This window comes from Colossoma macropomum, unplaced genomic scaffold, assembly GCF_904425465.1.
Source record: "Colossoma macropomum unplaced genomic scaffold, Colossoma_macropomum, whole genome shotgun sequence".
NCBI lineage: Eukaryota > Metazoa > Chordata > Actinopteri > Characiformes > Serrasalmidae > Colossoma > Colossoma macropomum.
In genome coordinates this window covers 10,961,871-10,984,970 of record NW_023494809.1, presented here as the reverse complement: position 1 = coordinate 10,984,970, position 23,100 = coordinate 10,961,871, and the positions used below count along the sequence as shown (strand labels likewise).

The 23,100-nt window shown below is 41.3% G+C and overlaps 1 protein-coding gene across 7 annotated transcripts in view; it reads left to right on the top strand.

Moving 5' to 3' along the window:
* The window catches only part of LOC118798847 (DNA-binding protein SATB1), a 62,395-nt gene that overhangs the window by 22,380 nt on the left and 16,915 nt on the right, over nucleotides 1–23,100 (top strand). For 3 of the 7 annotated variants that reach the window (XM_036558428.1, XM_036558425.1, XM_036558424.1), the window contains exons 6-12: nucleotides 4,672–4,783; nucleotides 6,723–6,800; nucleotides 11,087–11,538; nucleotides 13,255–13,467; nucleotides 14,366–14,437; nucleotides 15,505–15,576; nucleotides 16,055–16,231. In XM_036558428.1, coding sequence (XP_036414321.1) covers nucleotides 4,672–4,783; nucleotides 6,723–6,800; nucleotides 11,087–11,538; nucleotides 13,255–13,467; nucleotides 14,366–14,437; nucleotides 15,505–15,576; nucleotides 16,055–16,231 — 1,176 coding nt within the window. The remainder of the gene's footprint in view (nucleotides 1–4,671; nucleotides 4,784–6,722; nucleotides 6,801–11,086; nucleotides 11,539–13,254; nucleotides 13,468–14,365; nucleotides 14,438–15,504; nucleotides 15,577–16,054; nucleotides 16,232–23,100) is intronic. The other 4 variants (XM_036558426.1, XM_036558429.1, XM_036558430.1 and 1 more) reach the window with 4 other exon arrangements.

Here is a 23,100-nt window from a genome sequence, read left to right as displayed (position 1 = left end):
GTGCCAGTTAGAGATACTTTTTGGTCAGGTGAGAGACTGCGGAGCTCCCCCACTACTGAGGAGCCAGAAGAGAGGGGCACAACAGGGCTTTTTCAGGGGGCAAAAGCATGATTGGCAACTTTTATAGGATTAACTTGTTCTTGATATTCAAGACGGTAATCCTCACACAGAAAGAGAAAGGTTAACAAACGGAGTATGTGGAGAATTACCCCACAGCGGAGTTGGCTTTCGGGGGGGGCGGAAAGAGGGTCCTGAAAATAGAGCTTTTGTCCACGGCCTTGTCGAGCATTTAGGTTTTATTCCCCCTGCAGCCGAAGTTACTCTTTGTGTGTCTGGTCTCCAAATGCCCTGAAGAGACTCCTTAGGAAAAAAAGAAAACCAAAGAGAGAGCGGGAGGGAGAGAGAGAACGTTTTGAGCGTGGTTATTGTTCCCAGTAGATTATCATTGTGCCGCACAGAGATGGATTTCTCGTGTAACGTTAAAGAGTGCCGTAAATCGTTTGCCGTTTGGGTCTGCAGTGCTAAACCCACCGACCACTCCTGCTTGTGACAGCTCTTTCAACATGTGTGTGTGTATCTCTCTGTGATGGTGCGTAACCCCCGCGCAGCCTCACGGCATGAGGACAAAAGAGCTAAGCACCCAGAGAGCAGCTGGTTAGCTGCACAGTAGCAGATAGCCATCCAGTCATTGCAGTGATGTCTGTGTAGGCCAGTCTCACTGGGACTGTCACAGACTAAAGCTGTTGGTCTCAGCCTGGTCCTGCAGCACCTCTGCCCAGCTTATTTTAGTGTTTTTGCCCTGCTCTACGCCAGCTAGTCAGATAATTGAACAAAGTAGTCTTGTGTTATTCAGCCTAGTGTCTATCTGCCACATATATATCTATAAGGTTAATGACCACAAACAGTAATTTCAAGGCATTTCCCCAAAATCCTTTGACTTTCTTATAATAAAGTTGCTATATTCTGCCAATTAACAGATGTTTTTATAGAGTTCTGTGATTAAAGAGGAATTATGCCAGTATTCCAAAAAGTGTGCGTAATTCAGTGGATGAAATGTAAGCAAAGTCATTTTGGGGTGGTTTGTTGTGAAATAGTTCTTTGTACAGAAACTTACCATCTCAGATTTTTTTACACTGTTGGTGAAAGGAAACAAGGGTCATGATATACTATCCAAAACCACCAGCGTACCTACATGTGTCTTCTGAGTTGTTATATGTAATGTAGATGATGGTAGAATAGTGATAAATCTGAAAAAAAAAAGTTTTCTTTGGGACTATTGTTCCTTTACACTGTCCTGGTTGTAATTTTGCCATGAATACAGTTTTAAAAATATATTTTAGGCCAAATCGTTCTCAGAACTATTGTAAAACAATGTTTCAGACAGCAGGCAGTGTATTTGTAGCCATTTAAAGTAATCATTTTCTGTGAGGTAGCTTTTGGAAGCATTAAATGGTTCGAACATCTGGTTCCTATCACTACCACTGTGACTGATTCTTGATAAGACTTGATAAGTTTTTTCTGGAATGGAGCATTTCACGTCAAACCACCATGGATGATTTTTTGCACCTTTACGATTTAATTATGCAGAAATGTTGAAAAATCGGTAGAATTACGTTTTAGTTGTTCAGTCAAAGATGTAATGTGAACGTTCTACATAAAAGCTGTAAATCTGTATAGTTTATTTTTTCAGAGATATGGCTACTTTTTTAGAGGGAAGATTTAAGAGTTATTACGTTAACAGCATAAGGTGGTGGGTGGAGTTTTCACAGTCTCCATCTAATCACCATGGATACCAGCAAACCCAAATGAAAGCAGACTGTTTCTTTTTTTCCTTTAGTGTCCGATAGATAGATAAAACTTCATAAAAATCACTGTGGTAATAAATAAATATGGGTTATTCAGTCCTATATTTCAAACATTTACTCACAGAATTCAGCAACTGCCCACTGATTTCTGTAATAATCAGTTTCCTGTCAGTTTTCTCTTTGTAAGTATGGGGAAATTTGTTTAAATGATTGTTAGTGTTGATTGACAGTACAGATGCAATGAATAGAGATTACATTGAAAAATGCTGGAGTATTCCTTTAATAATGAGTCTTTTTTGAGTTTAAGTGATTGTGTAATAGCAGGTAAACTGTAAAATGGAAAATGTGCAGGGCAGTGGTACTCCAGGACCAGGTTTGGGAGCGACTGGCCTAAAGCACTGCGGCTACAGTAGCCCTTTACCACACACAAACACGTTACATGCTTGTTGGTGTTGGAAAGAAGCTATAATTAAGATTGTTGAAGGGGGAATAACCCAGGCCTCCCACACAATGGAGTAGGCTTATAGTAGTAGTAGTGGTGGAGAGAGAAAGAGAGAGGATGAGAGAAATTCTGTCAGAGTTACAGAAAGAGAGAGAGAGAGTAAGAGTTACATTTAGGATGTGTGATTGAGAGAGAGATGGTGAATGAGAGAGATTGAGAAAGTGACAGTTACATAGAAGGAGAGGGAGTTGAGTGAGAGAGATTGAGAAAGAGACAGAGAGAGAATGGAAAGCAATGGCAGAAAGCAGCAGCGCTGGCCGTTTTCGTGCTCTGCTCCCATGACGGAAAGCCGTGCAGATCGCTGTGATAGCGCTGTAGCGAGACTTCCTGGGCACTGTGATAAGGCCTGCAGATGTTTATCATTTAAAGGGGCCCGGACTCATCCCATTTTACCTGTTGATGGCGGCAACTGGCCCACCCGAGTTTTTACCCGCCTCTCTTTCTCTCTCAGCGGGCGACTCTCTGGGAGATGGGGTGCGATGCTGCGTGCGAGACGGGTGATTAATGAACGATATTTATCCTAACATCTGTGTCAAAAGCGGCTTCTGCCAGCCTTTGCATTCGGAGAGATGGATGCAGTTACGGCACCCGACACAACAGGCACACTGCTGTCACCCCAATGAAGGATGCAGCACATTTTTACTGTAATGATTCATACACCTTTTTTAATCAGTTTCAGTATAAATCTTAATTTCAGCCCTCTTCTCTTCAGCCTCGTTTCTTATCAGAGTGCGGTGCAGATGACGTCGAAGGCAGATTCTTGTTGATCTGGTGGGGCAATCTGGGCGTTCATCATTTTTGAAGATGAATGATAAGGAAATCTGATAATTTTAAGAAACAAGTTGTTCTCCTGAGCATAGGGGTGGCAAGTAGGCCACTATGTCAGGCCGTGAGAGAAGCATTTTTTCAAGGTTTTTGCCAGCAGTGCACGGTTGGAATTGACCAGTATTCACTGACAGTCAGCCTTTGGGCAAATTATTTTTACATTGGTCAATCCATTTTGCAATTTTAGGATATAAATATTGCAAGCCAGCCAATCTTAACTATCTTCTGTGTTTCATAGCAGTGGGTTTATTTAAGCCAAAGTACAGTCTTTGGGTAAAGAGAAAATAAACAGTGTTATATGTCATTGTATTTGCTGCACCTCTAGTTTTTGCAGAAGGTTCTCTCTTTCATTTTGCCTGCGCTTTTCTCCATACTCTTCATCTCTCCAGCTGCACGCGCACTCGCAATAAAGGTTAATTGTCCCTCTCAAGCATACACAGCCTTGGCCTTTGCTGAGCTGTTAACCCGCTGTCTCCTGCTCCATGTGAAACCCAACACCCAGCACACTATACAAGACAACAGCATGTCTTTAAAATATTGACTGTTCTTAAATGATTCTTGATTTGTTCCAGCATGCAAAGCTGTGGCCTGTGCTCTGTATATTGTATCTGCATATACCTCAAAACCTTGTATTTCCAGAATGGTAACTTTGTAGGAGAAAAAAAAGTTCTTAAGTTAATGTAGCAAGTAATTTTGGACCATTTCCAACGGTCCATTCTTAATGAAATCACAGAATGTAAAGGGTAGCTGTTGTTTTCAGATAGTGTAAAAAAATAAACAAAAATGGAGACAGCATTCCAAAGCAGAAAACTCGCTGTTTGGAAAAGATTAAGGTTGAAACTGCAGCCATCCTCACATATCGTCCCCCAGTGCTCATATTATACAAATGATAAAGCCGGCATACCTGTAATAGTAAAACAGATGTTTTTGTCTCTTGAATATTTATAACGATCCAAACAGTTTTTGTGTGCGTGTTACTTAGCCCCGGGCCATTAAAGTGTTAAGTGTTAGGCTTAATGAAACGGAATCAGGGCTTGTTTGTGAGGAACACATCAAAATGAAAAGGATAAATGGTGAATTGAGGGGTGAGCAACGCAAGAGGAGAGTGTGGCCCCTCTACCAACTCCATTGGCTTTTACAGCAGATTGTGACTGCGAGTTGCATTAGTGTAGGGAAGAAATCCCCAGTGCATCATCTGTTTAGCTATCTGGAAAGTAAATCTTCCTGTATACAAGGCTGGTGTGTTTTTTTATCTCTCACTGAAGCTCATCTTACGTGGCAGACTGTCTCTCAAACTCTGGGCCATTTGGTATAAAGGGACGTGTGCTGTTTTGGTTTTCTGAATGAGTTCTCTATATTGAGAAGGCAAATTTGTGCACGAATTTGTGTCAGCTTCTGCACCAAAACGTAGCATGCATTGTATGTAATCTGTATTACTGCATGTAACGTTAAGAAAATGTTAAGGTGATTTCTAGCAAAGCAGAAACTCAACACTATTTTATGCTGTTCTCTCTCTCCCTCACTTTCTCTCTCCTCCAGAGCATGATATCCTCCATTGTGAACAGTACTTACTATGCAAATGTGTCTGCGGCGAAGTGTCAGGAATTTGGACGTTGGTATAAACATTTCAAGAAGACAAAAGATATGATGGGTAAGCAAAACGAGGACAGCATTGTGTTTCTCTATTGTTTGTCCCATTATACCTGCTGTTATTGGATGTATCGTTAGTGTAGTGTAGTGTTTTTTTTCTATGGACATGGAGATTTTTACTCACTATTTAATGACTTGAATAATGAGTCAAAATACATTTTTGATTTTTTTTGTTTTATTTTGTGTTGATTATTTCTTTTTTTGAAAATACTGTGTACCACCCTTAGATATGTTCATTAGCTCTGTTTATTCAGGGCCAGATCCTGACTTAGAGTGCTCATATCATTCTGCTTCCACCTCTCTCGCTTAAGCCTTGTGCCAAATCCTGACTCTAGCAGGCTGCATGCAACTTAAGTCTTGGTAAAGGCCGTGTAAACATATTACCATAAGCTAGCTAATAGTTTGATGCAAATATGACCCCTCTCTGATGACCTTATGGTTAATTTCCATGTGTTTCAGGGTCTTGTTTTTCACTTGAAAACCTATGTGTGTGCATCAGCATTACAGTAATTACAGCATTTGAAAAAAAATCACAGGAATTGTTCCTTCTAATGATCTCTTCTACAACAGAGGTACCTGTTTTCTCTGTTAATTGTAGATATTAGAGGTAAACAGCTTATACATGAAATCACACTAAATAATGAGCAGTGCAGCCTAAAATGAGGCCACATTTCAACATGTCTGGTGACTATCTGGAACTGTTGCAGATAACTGTTTATGTATAACAACAATAAGAGCATTGTTTTAGTATCAGATAGAAAATTCAGATAAAAAATTAGGAGCTCAGGTTGAATGCAGTAGCACTAGGAATTAACTTCCTACACATAATAAGCCAGGACTGCAAAGCAAAGCAGCAAAAATAATCAAACTGCTTCCCTTTTGCCTTTCTGTAATGATCTAATGGATGCTTAAAGAGTAACTGTGTACCTATGCATAAGGTAGATTACAGCAAATGGCCAGTATGAAGAGATGGTAACCTTGCATCTCTGTAGATGTTATTCTAGTGTTAAATGTTCAGCAGTCCAGAAGTTTCATTTACAAGTACATCATTCTTGCTTGAAGCAGACTAAATGTAAACAAACATTCTTTCTCACTCCAGATTCATAAAAATAATTCATGTTTTCAGCTTGCTGTGCTAGGGATGAATCCTAAATTAAATTAATGCATGCACTTGCGATACTATAGTATGGCTATAGGCTGCGCTGCACGTATTTTAGTTTTTCCTGTGCCAAGACAAAAAATTTACATAGGCACCAGGTCAAGATTCGCTTAAATTATGAACTTTAAGCGAAAACAAAGTCTGCATTAAGACTCAAGTCAGCAGAGTCAGTAGGGGTATATTGTAGGAGTCACTGATGTCAGTTCAACTGCATCAATTTCGGAATGCTTAAATCAATTACAATATATTTTTTTAGTACTATTCAATAATATATGCACTCAGCTTGATATGTTGTTTTTATAGTCTATATTCCACATATAAATATACATGTGTACATCTATTTTACAAATACACTGTTAATACAACAATACTAAAAGAATCTAGTCTTGTAGAATCATGATGAGATTTCATGATGCACTAAATCATTTCCTAAAAAATCATAATTGAGTCATAATTGTGAGGTCAGATATTTACATCCCTTAGAGTCAGGATTTGTTTAGAGATGTCTAAGAGTTTTCTTAGAAAATATACTAAAACCCATGTTACCTCAAGTCAGGATCTGGGCCTTCATAGTGTTTATAGTGTTTATCACACAGTCTGATAAAGCACACACAAGGTAAGTCACACTGGTGTATTTAGGCTCCTACAGTGACACTCTATGTAACATCTGCCCCCTCACCACCACCCCCCCCACACCCCCCAGCGCACGTGCATGTGCCATCCCACTAACACTCTCTATCTCTCTCCACACCTGTGTGTGTATGTGTGTGTGCCCGCGCAGTCATGCGCCAACCCTCCCAGCTGGAGGGCTACCTGGGGACGTGCGTCCTCCACGACAGCCCACGTGCCACCACAGTAGGTAGGTCACGTGACACACTCGGGGCCACAGCACCGCACACCCCACCAGCCGGCTGTTGCCCACGGCAACCCTCCTTAGAACTTAATATTCATGAGAGCAGGAGGGGTTCTTTTGACGCTCGCGGGGCATGAGAGCCGTTCATCTAGGTCTTTTGTACCTCAGCACACATGGGGTGCCAAAGTACAATATTATACTGCACAATAATAGCACACAATCAGCAAAATCAGCAAAAAACAGTGTGATGTGTTCAGAAGCAAATGAATCTTGTCACTGTGCATGGTCATTGCCAGAGGCCGTCAAATATGCTCCACCCACACATGCATTCTTTCATAGCAACTGTTAGTTGGACAAACTTCACAGAACTTTTGCAGAACTGCCATTCGTCCCAATAAGAGTTTACATTGTTGAGTTTACAGTTGAAATGTTACGCTGGACTATGTTGCAGCAAATTGAATGGCAGGCTAGTGGAAGTGACAGATTTGCCACCATGCTAACATTAGCTTCATCACACAACACCAAAACATACAATCTGTCGTAACAGAATGTCCCATTCAACCTAATGAAGATGAATACGAAATGAAAAAATATCATTTGAAATTAATAATGCACTCTAAATTTCCTTATTTTGACTGTACTACAGATTAGGTTCCATGGGATTTTTGCCAGTGCTCTCTAAAGCCTGTCCAACCTTGCAATTACAAAAGAACATTTTTGTGGGTGGAGCATGGGTGGATCAATTCTGGTCCTGCTCAAACGTACCCCTCTGCAGTTAAGCTGGGGTTACACTACATGACTTTTACCCTGATTAGCCCTGATTCTCAGTCTGGCCAAGTCTGGGCTGGTTGGCTTTAGTCTGCAGATTTTGGTGTAGTCAAAATTGACAGTTGGGAGTAAAAATCAAGTAGTGTGCTAGATTTTTTGCCTCCCGATTTAGTTTCAGGCCTTTCTGAGTATTTACATGTTTGATTTTTTTTCGTCCCCTCTCTGAGAGCAAGTTGTAAATACAGCTAATAAATAATGCCAAGCAGACATTCTCATGTGTAGCAGCCCTGTTTAATGAATTGACTTTAAGACAGGAGCGCGATCAATTGTATGCACATCAGAAGCTCTAAAAACTACCACACTGGTCACAACTTACATCCACAACCTCAACTTTGCACGCTTTTTTTAAACTCTGTCAGTGCATATAGCAGCAAGCTGCTCCACGTTTGGTTTATCCATGTCTCTTAGAAACAGGAGAGTGTGGTCATGTGAGTTCAGTTTGGCAACAACTTAAAAGTTGTGTAGTGTGTGGTCCCAAGTTCAGTGATGGAAATGACATTCATGTGAATTATGTAGAGAATTACTAGCAGTCTACAGATTTCATTGCAAGTAGCGATCAAGGGGGCCCAAGCATGCTACATGATTTTGGAACCAGTAGAACACAAATGATAGGCAAAGTGGACTTTGGGGTCTCACAAAAAAAGATCTGCCAAATTTCATACACTTAGAATTTTTGGTAGGCAATAGATCTTTAACAAATAAGTCAAAGTACCTGGAAAACAGAACCGTTTTTGAACATGCCTTGTGTTTTCATAATTGTTGAACTCAAGGTGTGCCAGAATTTTCGTGTTAAAATCATGACAGTTTTCTCCTAGGAACAGTGCCCCCAGACCCTGATTCAGGGGACTGGTTTCTGAACTTGTCACCTTTTTCAACGCTTATGATATCAGTCGCCAAACAAACTCAACAAGAGACCCAGTCTTTTTATAATCTATTAGGACTTCATAAGTCGTGTAGTGTATCCAAGGCTTTATGAAATATAATAGGCTTGTTAGAGCTGGAAAATCACCAAACTGTACTAGATTAAAGTTGGCCAGGACTGGAACTGATGACCACTGTTTTAGAATCTTGGTTTTACCAAGGCTAGACAGAGTTGGCGCGGTTTAGCCACCTATGTTGCGGTGTTTTTGTGAGAGGACAGTGAGAGGCAGGTCACTTTAAGGAGCCACTCCTGTGGAGTGCAGGGAGGTGTGTGTGCCTGTGTGTGTGAAAGCGTTGTCTGACTGTGCAGCAGTGGAGTGGGCTGGAGTCCTGCTGTTCTCTCAGAGATATACCAGGGCCTCTCTCTCTCTCTCTCTCTCTCTCTCTCTCTTTTTCTCTCTCTTTTTCTCTGTCTGTCTCTCTCTCGCTCTCTCTACCAGCCCACATCCCCCTCTACTATTGTACTGCTAATCCCGGCCCGCTTGGTGCCAGATTCCACAGAAGGAACTCTTGTTGTGTGTCTGCTGCTCGCTGCTACAGCGTGGCCTGCAAACACTTTTCTCTCCCGTCTTTCAATTTGCATGGAAAAGCTGTGTGTATGTGTGTGTGTATGTGCCCCCCAGCAGTTTTCTATGGTAAAAATGGGAACCGAAAGGCACACCGTAGTATCAGACTGCTGAAATGAGGAGGATTATGAGAAAGCTTTGATTATTATTGAGCCCCCCCCCCCACACTTTCTCCCGATACTGAAAGGAACAGCCATGGCTTCCTTTGTGTTGGCTGTCAGTAAAGACACATGCTTGTGTTCCTGTGATTATTGTATGTATTTCTGGAGAGATTCCATGCACTTAATCTGTTTTTTTTATCTCCTATTGAAACATTTATATTTTGATAAGTTGCCATAATTCACATTTGCCCAAAATGGGGGTTTGGTAAAATTATTGCCAGAGTTGCGCTGAGTTGGAATGCTGCAATCCCTGGGCTTGTAGGTGTTGAACGTTTTAATTTCTCCTTATTTAAACAAATCCTTTTAAAGTAATACGCCCCGAACGTCTGAAGGAGCCGTAACACTCCGGTCCCCACTTAAATCTCAGCGTGCACAACAGACCTTTTCATTTTCAGATTTTCCAGCCCGTTGTTTTGCGGCCTCGCACTCGTCAATTAAAAAGGGCTGCGATATTTATGACAGTAAATACCATCAACAGCATCAAATAGCTGCCTTATTCTCTTGGTCTTGTCAGGGCTAGCCTAAACGAGAGGGCTTGGTTTTGGGATCCAAACGCCTCCGTCTCTGCTCCGACTCCGGCTATATTTAGACTTTCCCGAAATTTCATATTGGCCAGCTTGTGTACCTTGTTTGAAAATTAAGAGCATAAAGGGCGATTCAAATGCACCAGCGGCTGGCCGTACGCATGTAAGGACTCCCCCCACCCACCACTTTAGACAGCAGGCCACACTGGCTTGTTGTTATTGCTCACATGATTGGGCCATGGACATTATAAACTAATTTCGGAAGCTGCCAACTTGTGTAGATGCAGGTCACGCACTGAGCCCCTTTAGCTCCTGGCTAGGGTGGTCCAGCCTGAAGAACATGCATAGTAGTGGCGCAGAGATTTAATATATATTACTGAAGTCTTTATCATATAGCAGGTTATTTGTTTTTATGGGGTTTTGTGTTCTCTGTGTTGTAATTCAATCATATGTCAAACCCAGAATCAGATGTGATATATCTTCTGCAGTTTAAAATCCTTTATGTGACTTTTATGTGTTTTTTATTTCAATCACACAGTCTTTTTACACGAGTGTCTTTTAAAGTTTTGCTGTTTAACCCCTTAGAATAAATGAAAAAACCCTAGGCTTATTATTCAGTTAATAACATGAAGACTTTTATAATAGTGTAACATAATTTAGCCATTATTTTAACAATTCCTTTTTTAAGGCAAAACTGGCCAGATAAAAACTGGCTTAACTGAACAATTACAAACCATGCATTGCCTTTTGAAAATTCCAAAATACTTCACTGGAAAAAGATAAACTAGGAATATACTTCACCCAAAATATATGAAAACACTGCAGTAAAAATGCATGAAAATAATCATGTACTTCAGGCTCTATTTCCTAATGTAAAGAAGGCAGTTGAAGAATTTAAAATATCCATTATCATGAAACCTGGCAATCAGTTACTTCTGATTTATTAATAAAGTAAATTTTAATTGAGGATTTTTAAAAATCAGACAATCAAGTTTAGTCGATTAATCGAGCCCTAAACTGAAGCTAGGACCACATACAGTCCCTGAGAGTTTAAGAGTTTAAGTAGCTGCTATTTGACTAAAGACATTCCCTGCAGCCATTGATTTTATACTCCTCTCTGCGCCAATGCACGGTCTGAACTGTTAGAAATAACACATCTTGCTTTCCTCCCTCTCTCTCTCTCTCTGTCTGTCTGTCTCTCTCTCTCTCTCTCTCTCTCTCTCTCTGTCTGTCTCTCTCTTTCTCTCTCTCTCCCTCTCTCTCTCTCCCTCTCTGTGTCTCCATGATTTTAGCTGAAATGGACGGTTTATCGGACCTTTCCCCACCTGGCACTAACCACCTGAGCTTCAGTCAGCAGCCCATCCCTGGTAGCACAGCAGAGCAGCCGCCATCCCCTGTGCCCCTGCCACACAGCGGTCAGGCCCCAGGCCGCGCACAACTGCCTGGCCTGCACCCTGGCCTGGTGTCTACCCCCATCAGCCCGCAGCTGGTCAACCAGCAGATCGTCATGGCGCAGATCCTGAACCAGCAGTATGCCGTCAACCGGCTCCTGGCCCAGCAGTCCCTCAACCAGCAGTACCTGAACCACCCACCCGTCAGCCGCGCACTCAACAAGCCCCTGGACTCGCAAGTGTCCTCCAATGCAGAGGTGTCCTCCGAAATCTACAAGTGGGTGAGAGATGAGCTGAAGAGGGCCGGTATTTCCCAGGCTGTGTTCGCCCGCGTGGCTTTCAACAGGACACAGGTACTAACAAAGTAATGGTTGAAATCTTCAAACAATTGCATGGCTAGACGAAAATTTCATTGAATTTACTTTGTTCAAATGCGTGTCATCATCACCATTTGTCTTTCAGTTGTCATACTGTATGACGACTATGCATAATTGTATTTTTCAAGTAAGTTCAGAGCATTCATTTCTCAGTGTACAGTGTAGTTTGAGGTTTTTATCAGGTTAATTTTGCTTTACTTTTTTCCATAAAAGTCTTTCTTATATTTATAGACTTCAGCTTTACATTTAATAAGTGTTAACTAAAAATCTGAAAGAAGAATTAATGGGTATTTTCTTATAGGACAAGTGCAGATGGAGCATTAGCTTCATAGCTTGTGCTAAATTACCAATCCCTCTTGTCTTATTAGATTTTTCTTCGTGATGGCTTTGTTCTATTTCTCTGGGTTTAAACAAAAATATGTATGCAGATACACAAATATTAAGAATACGTTTCTCTGTCGTTGACCATGAAACTATTTTGTTGACTGTCAAAACGCTGAATCATTCCTTACCACACCAATGCCATACATCAGCTATGACATGTTTGCCTGATACGTGTCACTACACGTAGGCTATATTACACTAATCACTCGGCTCTGGTAACACAGCAACAATGGAATGCTCTCTCCGAGATGGGGAGCTTGATGTTGTTTGTTGTGGGAATAAACAGACAAGGGTAGACTGTTGTCACGGAAAACAGGGGACAGAAAGAGAGATATTTGGAACATTTGGCAAGCTGGGGCCTGGAGACATTGCTGTGCTCTTGCCCCTCTCAGTTTCACTGAAAAGTGGCAGAACCTCTAGTTATAACTTTATTTCTTTAATGTCTTCTACTCCCACTCATTCTTTTTTTTCTCTCCTCTTCTTTGTCACTTCACACAAGCGCTTGCCGCTTTGCCGTTAGCATAAGCTTTCGAGTCCTGTAGAGACATGGTGCCATGACAACTGTTTACCGTCATCAGGTGAGAGAGAGAGAGATGTACCTGGCTCTCTGCCAGCGCATGGGGAGCCCGGTCACGGACTGCTGCCGCACCATGCTCACAGTTTTTTTTTTTCTCTGGAGCCAGCCGTGGAGATAATGTCTGAAGATGTTCTGCATAGTTTTTAGGGAAGGTTCACTGTGAGGCTCATTATAACTCTCTGTGGCTTTGAAGTCGTGTGAAAGTGATAAGAATCTATTGGAAAGTAGGAGCGTGAATGGAGAGTTGTGTGTTTTTTGCACAAATTGGCAGCCTTTCCCATTTATCTACACTATAAAGAATTTGCGACATGCCTTTTTTTTGTTTTGGAGAGCTCTTGTAAAATTTATTGTACATTCTTCTGCAGCGGTTTAATGAAGAGTACTTGTGGTGACATGTCATGGCGTCTCTGACTGCGAAAGCGCATGTGGGTTTGGTGGCCTTTTTTGATTATGGAGGAGATAAAGAGGATAAGAAGGAGGCTTTTGAAAGTTCGGGGAAGTTAGAGAGGGCAGCACTGCACATGTCAAAGGTCCAGCATCATATAGGGTCATAGGGTGGATTTATCTTATTGTGTGGATTGGATTCGTCTAAGTGTACACATTATAAATGCTGTAATTTCTTGGTCTGTTTATGTTTCAGAGGTTCTCTTTTATTTCCTTTCTCTCTCTTTGTCACCCCCCTTCTCTCTCCCCCTGTATCATCCCCACCTCTCTTTCTTTCTGTCTCTCAGGGTCTTCTCTCAGAGATCTTGAGAAAAGAGGAGGATCCTAAAACAGCATCTCAATCTCTTCTGGTCAACCTGAGGGCCATGCAGAACTTCCTTCAGCTTCCTGAGGCCGAGCGAGACCGCATCTACCAGGAGGAAAGAGAGAGGAGTTTGACAGCAGCTTCCGCCATGGGCCCTGCTCCTCTTATCAGCACGCCCCCAACACGCCCTGTCCAGGTGACAAACCACACCACCACCCTCCTGGGCTATCCAAAACTTAGGCTTGGCATTAATCATATAACTGGAATTTGTATCCAGAAATTAGTGCTGGATGAACTGTTTTGTAATATCAGTAATACTGATTTTAAGTTTTTGCATTACTGACAGATAGCAATCAGTACACGATTGACATTACATTTAATATAAGAGCAATGTCTCCTTTTGTCAGGTAGTTTGTTGTTGTGCACTTTACACATTCAGGATGTAACTGCAATGTGCATCAGGAAAAATACTTTAAAATACAAGCAAGAAAAGAAATGTAAAGTTTCATTTCTGCAGTTTTGTTTTCTGTCTGCTTAATGTTTACAAAACTGTGTGAGATTCCTTTGGGTGTGATTTTTAAGAGACGAAAACAGAAAAAAAAATGTCCAAAAGAAACAAGCTTTTCAGGCTTTTAAGACAATATTCAGTGTTCAGAAAGCGTAAGTTAATTGACTTCATTAATGGAAATGTATATTTAATCAAACACCATGATGCTGTGATATTTGGAAAATATTGTGATATTGAATTTTATTAATACCGCACACCACTACCAGGAGTCCTTCATGTGAAAAAATGTCCAATGTGAGATAGAAGTCATGCTTTCGTGCCCTGAACAGCCCCCAAATAGCAGTCAGAAAAGTATGTGATAACTTCTCCTCTGCAGACTCCTTCAAGTGCACTTGAGTGTGTCGTAGTGGACACAAAGCCCTTCTATGCTGGTTGGGCTGAGCCAGGGCTTTTTTATTCAGGATAAAGCCCCACTCCTGCTCATTCACACACACTGAGACTTGCACAATAGCGAAGGCTGAAATGCCATTGCTGTTCGCTCAAGTGTGTGTTTGCTTCTGTGTGTGTGTGTGTCTGTGTGCGCTAGAACCAGAGTGTAGGAGTGAACCAGATGCTGCTTTCCAGTTCAGATCCCATCATCAGATGCTACTCCGACTTGGTTAGTTCAGCGACTGCTCTTGATTCTTTGATTCATCAGGCGTGCACAGCCTCAAATCAGTCAGATTCTACTAAGGCCTATTTAAAGACATGATTGAAATAAATAAATAGAAATTGTAGGATTACAGCAGCAATAAAAGAGGACTGTGCAAACCATGTTTTTATATATATTATATAAAAACTATAGAAAGTTTATGGAATTTACAGGACTCGAATGCAGGTGATTATGTAAAAGAGTAGCCTTGTGTATGCACGGGCCAGAAACATACAAACATCTCATGCACTAAATCATTCTGAATGGGTCTCAGCCTGGCAGGAAGACGTACCCACGCATTCATGCCATCTATACTCGATGCATCTCAGCCATATTGTGAGTTACATTAGCGGTTATTACTCCGGCTGTTGAGATTCCCTGCGCCAAGCCTATGCCTGTGTAAGGCAAGAGCATGTGGCGCATGCCAACCAATGCAGGCGATGCAATGGAGGCTGACTCTGACTGGACCCGGTGCTATAAATCAGCAGGGCGGCAGTTCTCACCGTGCTGTAAGCTTTTTTTATGGCCATCATAAAAACGGTGGTGGAGGTATGACTCCCACATACGTTAATGGGTCGTCAGACAGACAGTGCCACGCAAGTTTGTGCATGTTCCGTCCTTAACAATTAGATACGGTCACAAAACAGCTCAACCCCGACGCCTGGGCTTTTGCAAAAGAATGGCTGTGAAACGACTTGCTGACAGCGTTATTTTCGCCAGTTCTGTTGGTAGGCGTGAGACATGTTTTTTCTTTTCTTTCTGTCTGCAATGTTTCCACAGTCTCCTGCGCAAGTCTCTTTGCTCCAGACGTAAATCATTAGAAGAAAGGTGTTACAATATGTTCAACAGAGTCCCTGTCCTCTAAAGAGACATTAAGCAGATTATTCTTCTCAAGAAGGGAGGCTCTTCATTTCAAATTTAGAGTGTTGTGAACATTAGATTAGATGTTTTGATTAAACTATGTTTTCACCCGCACAGTTCAGAGGAGTTAAATGTGTTAAAATGTGCATCTGTGTATGTGTGTGTGTCTGCAGCCCAGAAGAGAAGAATGTAACAATATCAGGCCAGAGGACTGGAACCCAAGGATTCCAGTGGGCATTTCTCCTGTAAGTATATATTTTTATCTCTGCATTATAGAGACTCACAGGATCCTCCATCATGACAAATTTTACACATTTTGAGCTGTCAGCGCCACTTGAGTTTGTGTCTAGCAATGTCATACACATCCTAAGGGAAACTTTAGAAATTCTTATTGAAATCCTCAAAATCTTGATATCATTTCTGTCATTCTGATCTTTCTGAAACGGTTCTTTATAGAAGAAGGGAACATCATGCTGAACGTCTGTTAGTTAGCATTTAATTCCTGGTAGTTTTGGACCGTTCTAAATGAAATGTGTAAAGGGCAGCTGGAGTTTTCAAATAGTGTAAAGAGTAGGTTTTTATATGACAGCCATGATAGTCCCATTGGAATAATGACTCTGTAGAAGAAGTGTCATTTAATGAACTTTTTTTGTGCTAGTGCTAGAATATGATATTGTTGGAAATATTACTGAAATGCTGCCCCCTCTATGCTGTATTGAGAAGGCGTCTCGGGTCCCTGCCCAGGTGAAGCCCTCTCCGCAGCCGTCAGAGTGGAACGGCAAGCAGGAGAGCTCCATCTTGAACATCAACTCCTCCATCTATGACGAGATCCAGCAGGAAATGAAGAGGGCCAAGGTGTCCCAGGCCATGTTCGCCAAGGTTGCTGCCTCCAAGAGCCAGGTATGTCCTGTCTTACATGATCAGAGTGACTATACCCATATGCTTCTGAAGAATGAATTATTTAAAAAATAACAACATATTTGTAAATAAAAACAAATTACAGAACGCAAAACTGGATTGAACATACCCTAACACAGTAAAGTGCCTCTTTATGTGTTGAAGTCCTGAAGGCTGAAGCTTTAGCATTAACTAGAAACCAGTTACAAAGTTAGCCTGCTTAGTTGTAGTTGCCTTAAAAGACAATGCATCGTGACATTGTTATATTGCAGTGCAAAGATATGATGGTGTGCATCATGGAGAACGGACATTCAGTTAATTACTGCATCGAATGCGGTTATATTGTGGGGACCAGAGATTGCAAACAACCAGTACCAATCAACAGCTCACACCACCGTGTTCATTAATAAGCTGTGCAACAACATGAATACATCTTCAGTTTTGTTCAGAATATCCTGAGAATGTGGAGATGTGAACCAAGTATCAACAATCAAAACGAATTGCGGGCCGAGTGCATCATTACACCCCTCGTTGAAAGTGCTGATTAACAGCAACATGCCATTAGAACAGCCACAATGGAGAAATTTTATTTTGCACAGTATCTTTTTATTTCTTTATATCAGGTAAAAATAGCTGACTGTGTCATCTTGAAAACATTAGCAACATAAAAAACCTGAAGATTATGTCTAGAAATGTCTGGAAAATATGTGTGGCGGCCCACTACAAACATTTGAAATACAATATTCGATAAAGCAAATAGATTGTAACCTGTTCAAGACAATATCAAATAATGATTAAAAGCCCTTTGCTCAGTCAAGACTAAGGTGCCCATTTTAACAATGTTATGCAGACCACTCTTTTAACCTTGTCAGGTGCCTGGTATATGACCTTCAGTGATCAGATACATGCAAACGCATCACCTTGGTTGACAAAATATCGTCCGGCACTTGTGTACGGTCACAATGCAGAGGCACACAAGCTCTTACCTCTCAGATAGAAAGATAAAAGAGAAGACAGGCAGGTAAGCAGGTAGGTAATTTACTGCCATAATGACATAGGCGTGCTTTATTGTGGCCTTGTGAACAGCAGACAGTGTTTCAACGTTAAACAAACGTGTTTATATTGTCCCGTCTCTGACTGGCTCTCGGTAAAGCCCACACCATAATCTCACCCATAGAACAACCTTCTGCTGAATACAGGCTTGTGTGCACCAAATTACCGTCTGATTCTCTCTATTAAAACTAATTAAAGAAGCACAAGGCGAGGCCCGTTATTAAAGGTTTCGAATATCTCCATGCACAGTGGAAGATTTTCAAAATTGCATTTGATGGCAAAAAAGGGGGGAAAATGACTAAAAAGCCCTAAATTATCTGGAAATATCAGTGGGTTTTTGCTGATTGCACTGATCATCGTGCCAGATACCTTTCTTTTACCAAATTACAGTTTGATGCACAAACCACTGTTTTTGTTCAAATGAGTTCAAAGCTGAGAAGCGAAGGGAGGGGCGAGTGGGAGAGAGAAAGAAAACCAGTGCGTTAATTCTCAAAAAAAAAAAGTCTTACATAGAATTATCCTATCAGTCGAAAGAGGACCCCTCTGTTTTTGGTTAGAAAAATAGTCCTCATAATAAACGTGTGTGTATGAGAGTATCTGTGCGTTTGTGTGCACTTGTGTAAGGCATATATGTGTGTTTGCATCTGTGTGCGCTCATGTATGTATCTGTGTGTGTGTGTGTGTGTGTGTGTGTGTTCTCTCCCCCTGCATATGTCTGTGCTCCCCATTCATGGCTGGTGTGAATGTGAATTGAGCAGCAGATAAGAACTGTGCTAATTACGCAGCTGAAAAAGGGGCCGGGGAGAGCACTTATCTCCAGCTCCATCTCGTAATGTGTGCTCCCCGGGCAGCTGGTCCCCCCTCCCTCCTTCCCTCCTTCCCTCCTTCCCTCCCTCCCTCCATCACTCCCGCTCTCCCTCCCTCGCTCGCTCTCGCTCTCGCACTGGGCCCACTGGGGCTACAGGCTGGATGTCCAGCCAGCAGTAACTGTCTTTGGTGGAGAGTTGATGGTGGTGAGTGTTGATGAGCTTTTTTGCGTGTGCATTAGGGCTGCACAATATGGGCATAGGACCAGTATTGTGATTATACTGCTACATATTGAGATTGTAGTTCACCTTTGAAAATGCACAGGTGAATTCCTGTGACTAAGACTGTCCTTTAATATTGACAAAAAAATTACTTGAATTCTGGAATTCAGATTTACCTTGGCTGCACAATATGAACAAAATACTAGTATTGGAATTACTTTGTTAAATTATTGCAATTGCAGTTCCTTTTGCTATGTGTTAAAAATGCACTGGTGAATCAATGTGACCTGATTAAAGACTGTTTAATTCAGAGTGAAATGCTGGATTCACCCTGCCTGCACAGTATTGGCAAAGTACCAGTATTCCAGTTGCTTTCTTAATTACTACAATTCAGATATGCCTTGCAATATATTAAAATGCACTGGTGAGCATTGCATGTCACTAATGTGACACTGTCTTTCAATAAAGATTAGCCTGCATTATTTTTACCAAAAAGATTTACCCCCACGACCCAGAAGCGGCTTAGAAAATGTGTGTGTGTGTGAGATTTACTTTTACTGGACTATGTGAGCACCTTGATTCCCCAAAACAACCAAAGAAACACTCATTTGCAGAGCAAAAGAGCGTTGTGATTGGTTAGACCACTAATTTGCATGTTTCAGCCTTCTGCAATGTCAGCATTGCAAAGGTCAATATCACGATAGAGACTAACAAATGATAACTTGTACAGCCCTACTGAGCATGTGTGTGTGTTTCTCTATGTGTATGTCTGTGCACAGTGGGGGATGGAGGCTTTTCCCTCTTTCCTGGCTAAATGCCCATATGCTTCCTGGGTAGCATGGCATGCAGTGGGTCAGAAGCAGAGGGCACTCGAAGAATGGCTGATTGATCAGCTTCATCTGCAAGAATGCTCAACTGCACCAGCTGCAGCCATCATATTCACAGCCATAAATATGTGGAAACGCAAAATATAAATAAATATATATAACAAGTTTGGCCGACATTAATATAGAGCTTTAGGCTTACTTTTTTAGGAGACAGCTTTTAGCACTACACAGAAAAATACATTTGAAAGTATGCTTTATTATTCAAAATTAGCCAAGGGAACTTGGTTGGTTGGGAACTTGGAGGTTGGCTCAAATGAGCTAAAGAGTTAAAAAAGCTATGTGTCAAAATGTGTATTTATCAGAGGAATATTTTTTTTTATCATTTCGGGACTGAGTTAACGTCAACTTGAGTAGTTAGTCTACTTAGCGATATAGCCATGCTATATCTGGCTTCTCAATCACATGCTTAACATTTAACAGTTCTGTTAATACATAAAATTGGCATTTCACTAATACAAGTTTGTTCATCTTCTCCCTCTCACTGTGACAAAATATAATAAATACCCACTTAGTGATTTTAGTGTTCGAATACAGCCAGCTCGAATGGTTAACAGGCAACCTAAGTACCTGTGCACATTTCTAGTAATTGCCTGCTGTACTTCTGATTTCAGACCAATGATAATCAACATTCCCCATTTATCAGGATATTATGTATATTAATTTATTAATACATTGATACATCAGTATACCCATATATATGTGTATACAGATGCAGCAGATAGACTCAGATAGACTAAGATTGAAAAATACAGTAGTGTGAGAGTGTATGTGTGTGTGTGTGTGTGTGTGTGTGTGTGTGTGTATAAGGTACACTAATAACAGTCATGGTCACAGTCACATTTGCAGCAACAGCAACAGTACTATAGAGCTGCCTTGGGCCTCTGCTGTTCGAGCACTGAGGTACAGGAAGAAATAGGGAGAGGAGAAGCGAGGGAAGAATGATAGAGGTATGGAGAGAAGGGTGCAGGTGTGGTCTCCAGGGCCTGAAGAGGGATTTTCAGTGAGTGTGTGCATGCACGTCTATCTTTGTGTGCGTGTTCATGTTTATGTGGATGAGTGTGTGCAGCTCTTTCGTGTGTGTAGTGTGTGTGTGTGTGTGTGTGTGTGTGTGTGTGTGTGTAGTGTGGTTGGGGGATGGGTGTTGGACCTCGGCCATGTTGTCCCCCTCTCTGGGCTCGTATCCATGCAAGACCTGAGAGGCAGCCTTTCTCTGTTTGGTGGCACTTTCATATTCACACCAGCATTTCAATTACCTTCTCCTTCACTATGTAGCTTAAAGGAATACTATGGTGTTTTTCAACCTACATCTGAAGCACATTCAGTTATAGGGTTGCACCGATATGGGAATGCTCCCCGATGGTCCAAGGTCCAATATTTTTTTCAATATGTACATATCTGCTGATTGCAATACATCAACATTTGTAAAATGTTGTAATTGAGAGTATGTTCATTTCGATTAGCGTTACAGAGATATATAGCATTTATTACTATAAGATTACGAAGTAAATGAATAAAAGGCACAGTTGCCTAAATATTCTGCTAAATACATTACATACAATCAATACAACATACACTCATCAAATGTAAAATGTAGACATCTGTGCGATGCCGTTCTTTTTTTTTTTTTCAAAGCCGAATGGTACTGATATCATCTTGCATCCTTACTCAGTAACTGTGGATAATACTTTTGACAAGTTCCCTGGTACTTAGAGGGAAAAGCCCATTGTTTTGCAGCTTCAGCACCTGCCCACTGGTTTCTACTATAAGTGTTTTTTCGAGTCCATGGGTTTTCTGTTTTTGACCATGGTAATTGATCATACATTACAGATGCAGCAGATAAACTTCAGGTTGAAAATTACAGTAGTGTTCCTTAAAGTAAGGCCAGTGATTCTCAAACTGAAACCCTGAACCCCTACATGGTACACATTTTTCTTTCATCCCTAGGTGTTGGGAGTTGTGGACCGTCTTGAGGACTTGGAGGACTGCTCTAATAACCACTGCTTAACCTACCTAGCATTCCTGCACTTTTTTGCCAAATTAAAAAAGTGATGTGTTAAATGCGTTAAAACTTTACTTAAATGCATGCAATATTTCCATATGAATTAAATATATCAAGAGTTTTGCATTCCAGTTTACATACTTTTGGCAACAGTTGTATTTATGTAGTACAGTTTATTGATGTGAAAATTATATACGTTTGCATCACTTTATTGAATGCAGATTATAATGTTAACATTGTGAACAATAGTACATTACTGTCTTTTATATGAAGATCCGTACTGATGCGTGTGATAGGTTTAGGATGTGGGTGAACGTGCATCGATGCACATTGTAGAGCAGGGGTATATGTGTGTGTGTCTGTGGGTGTGTGTTGAATGAGTCAGTATAAGTTGAGAGCTGTATGTGGAGTTGGTTAGCTTGGAGCTAAAGAGACTAGCATTTAGACAAGAGTCCTTAAGAGAAAGGGGGAGAGAGAGAAACAGAGGAAGAGAGAGGAAAAGAGAAACAGGAAGTAATAGAGTAGGAGAGAGAGAGAAAGGAAGAGAGAGGGACAGAGAAACAAAAAAAAGAGAGAGAGAGAGAAACAGAAGGTGATTGAGAGAGAGAGAGAGAGAAGGTTAGACTAATCACAGTCCCTACTGTTGGATGACAAGCACCTTCAGCACAGTGTACCATTCCCTCAGAGTGACCACTCACTCACTCACACTCCCTCCCTCCCTTCCTCTCTCTCTCTCTCTCTCTCCTGGAAGAGGCTGTAGTGGTAATTAGCAGTGCTCTAATGAGACAGAATGTCAGTGATCTGGTGCGCCGCTGCAGTACAGGGGGGCCAGGCGTGGGGCTGGTGTGTGTGCGTGCGTGTGTGTGTGTGTGTGTGTGTGTTTGTGTGTGTGAGGGGGGTAGTGGAGGGTGTGCCATCTGTCACTGAGCACCCTCTCTTGGGGGGGCTGCACTCTAGGCGAGAAAAAGAGATAGAGAGAAGGAGAGAGAGAGAGAGAGAGAGAGAGAGACAGAGAGAGAGAGAGAGTCATGCATACCTGAAATCATTCAGTTTTTCTACAAACTCATTTAGATAGACTGAGAGCTAGCTAGCAAGTTAGCCAGATATATAGATAGATAGATACAATGGTGAAGGCTGAAAATTTGGAATGCCTTACATTATGTTAATGTTTCCATTTTCAGTTTATTTAAGCATTGAGCACTATAAAAGTACAAAAAAGCTAAGCTTTAGTGTCCCTACCTAACACTCTAGCCTCAAGCTAGTGTTAACATGTTTGCACCCTCCTAAAAGAGGACCTGATTTTACAAAATTCTGTAATGGTTAAGGTGTAAACAAAGTCATTCGGAGTGGTTTGGTGTGAAATGCTCCATTCTAGAGAAACTTACCAAGTCATAATTGTTCCCAGTGGTGATGATAGGCACCAGACATCCGAAGTGTTTCATGCCTCCAAAAGATCCCTGAGAGAAAGTCATTACACAGATTAGTTGGAGATATGCTGCCTGATGTCTGAGACGCAAAAGTTTCAAGAATGTTTTGGACTGAAGTGTACTTGTAGATATTTTGACCCCCGGTTCCCCAGCCCCTCTGTAAAGAAATGTGACTCGTTAAGTTTCTCTGGACTGGAGCATTTTACATCTAACCACTCTGAATGATTTTGTTTACGTCTCAATGATTGAACTATGCAGACATTTTGAAAAATCTGTGATATTCCACTTTAACTGCATCTTTCGAGGTGCTAATTCAGGTACATATGTTTCACTTTCACTAAAGTCACTGAAATCTGTTTAGCAACTTCAGTTGAATGTAATTTTTTAAACCTTTTTTATGCCAGTTAACTGTAACATTTTGTTCATTTTGTTAGCATGTTTGCATCTGCAATGCACCCATATGCCTCTGTAGCTCTTC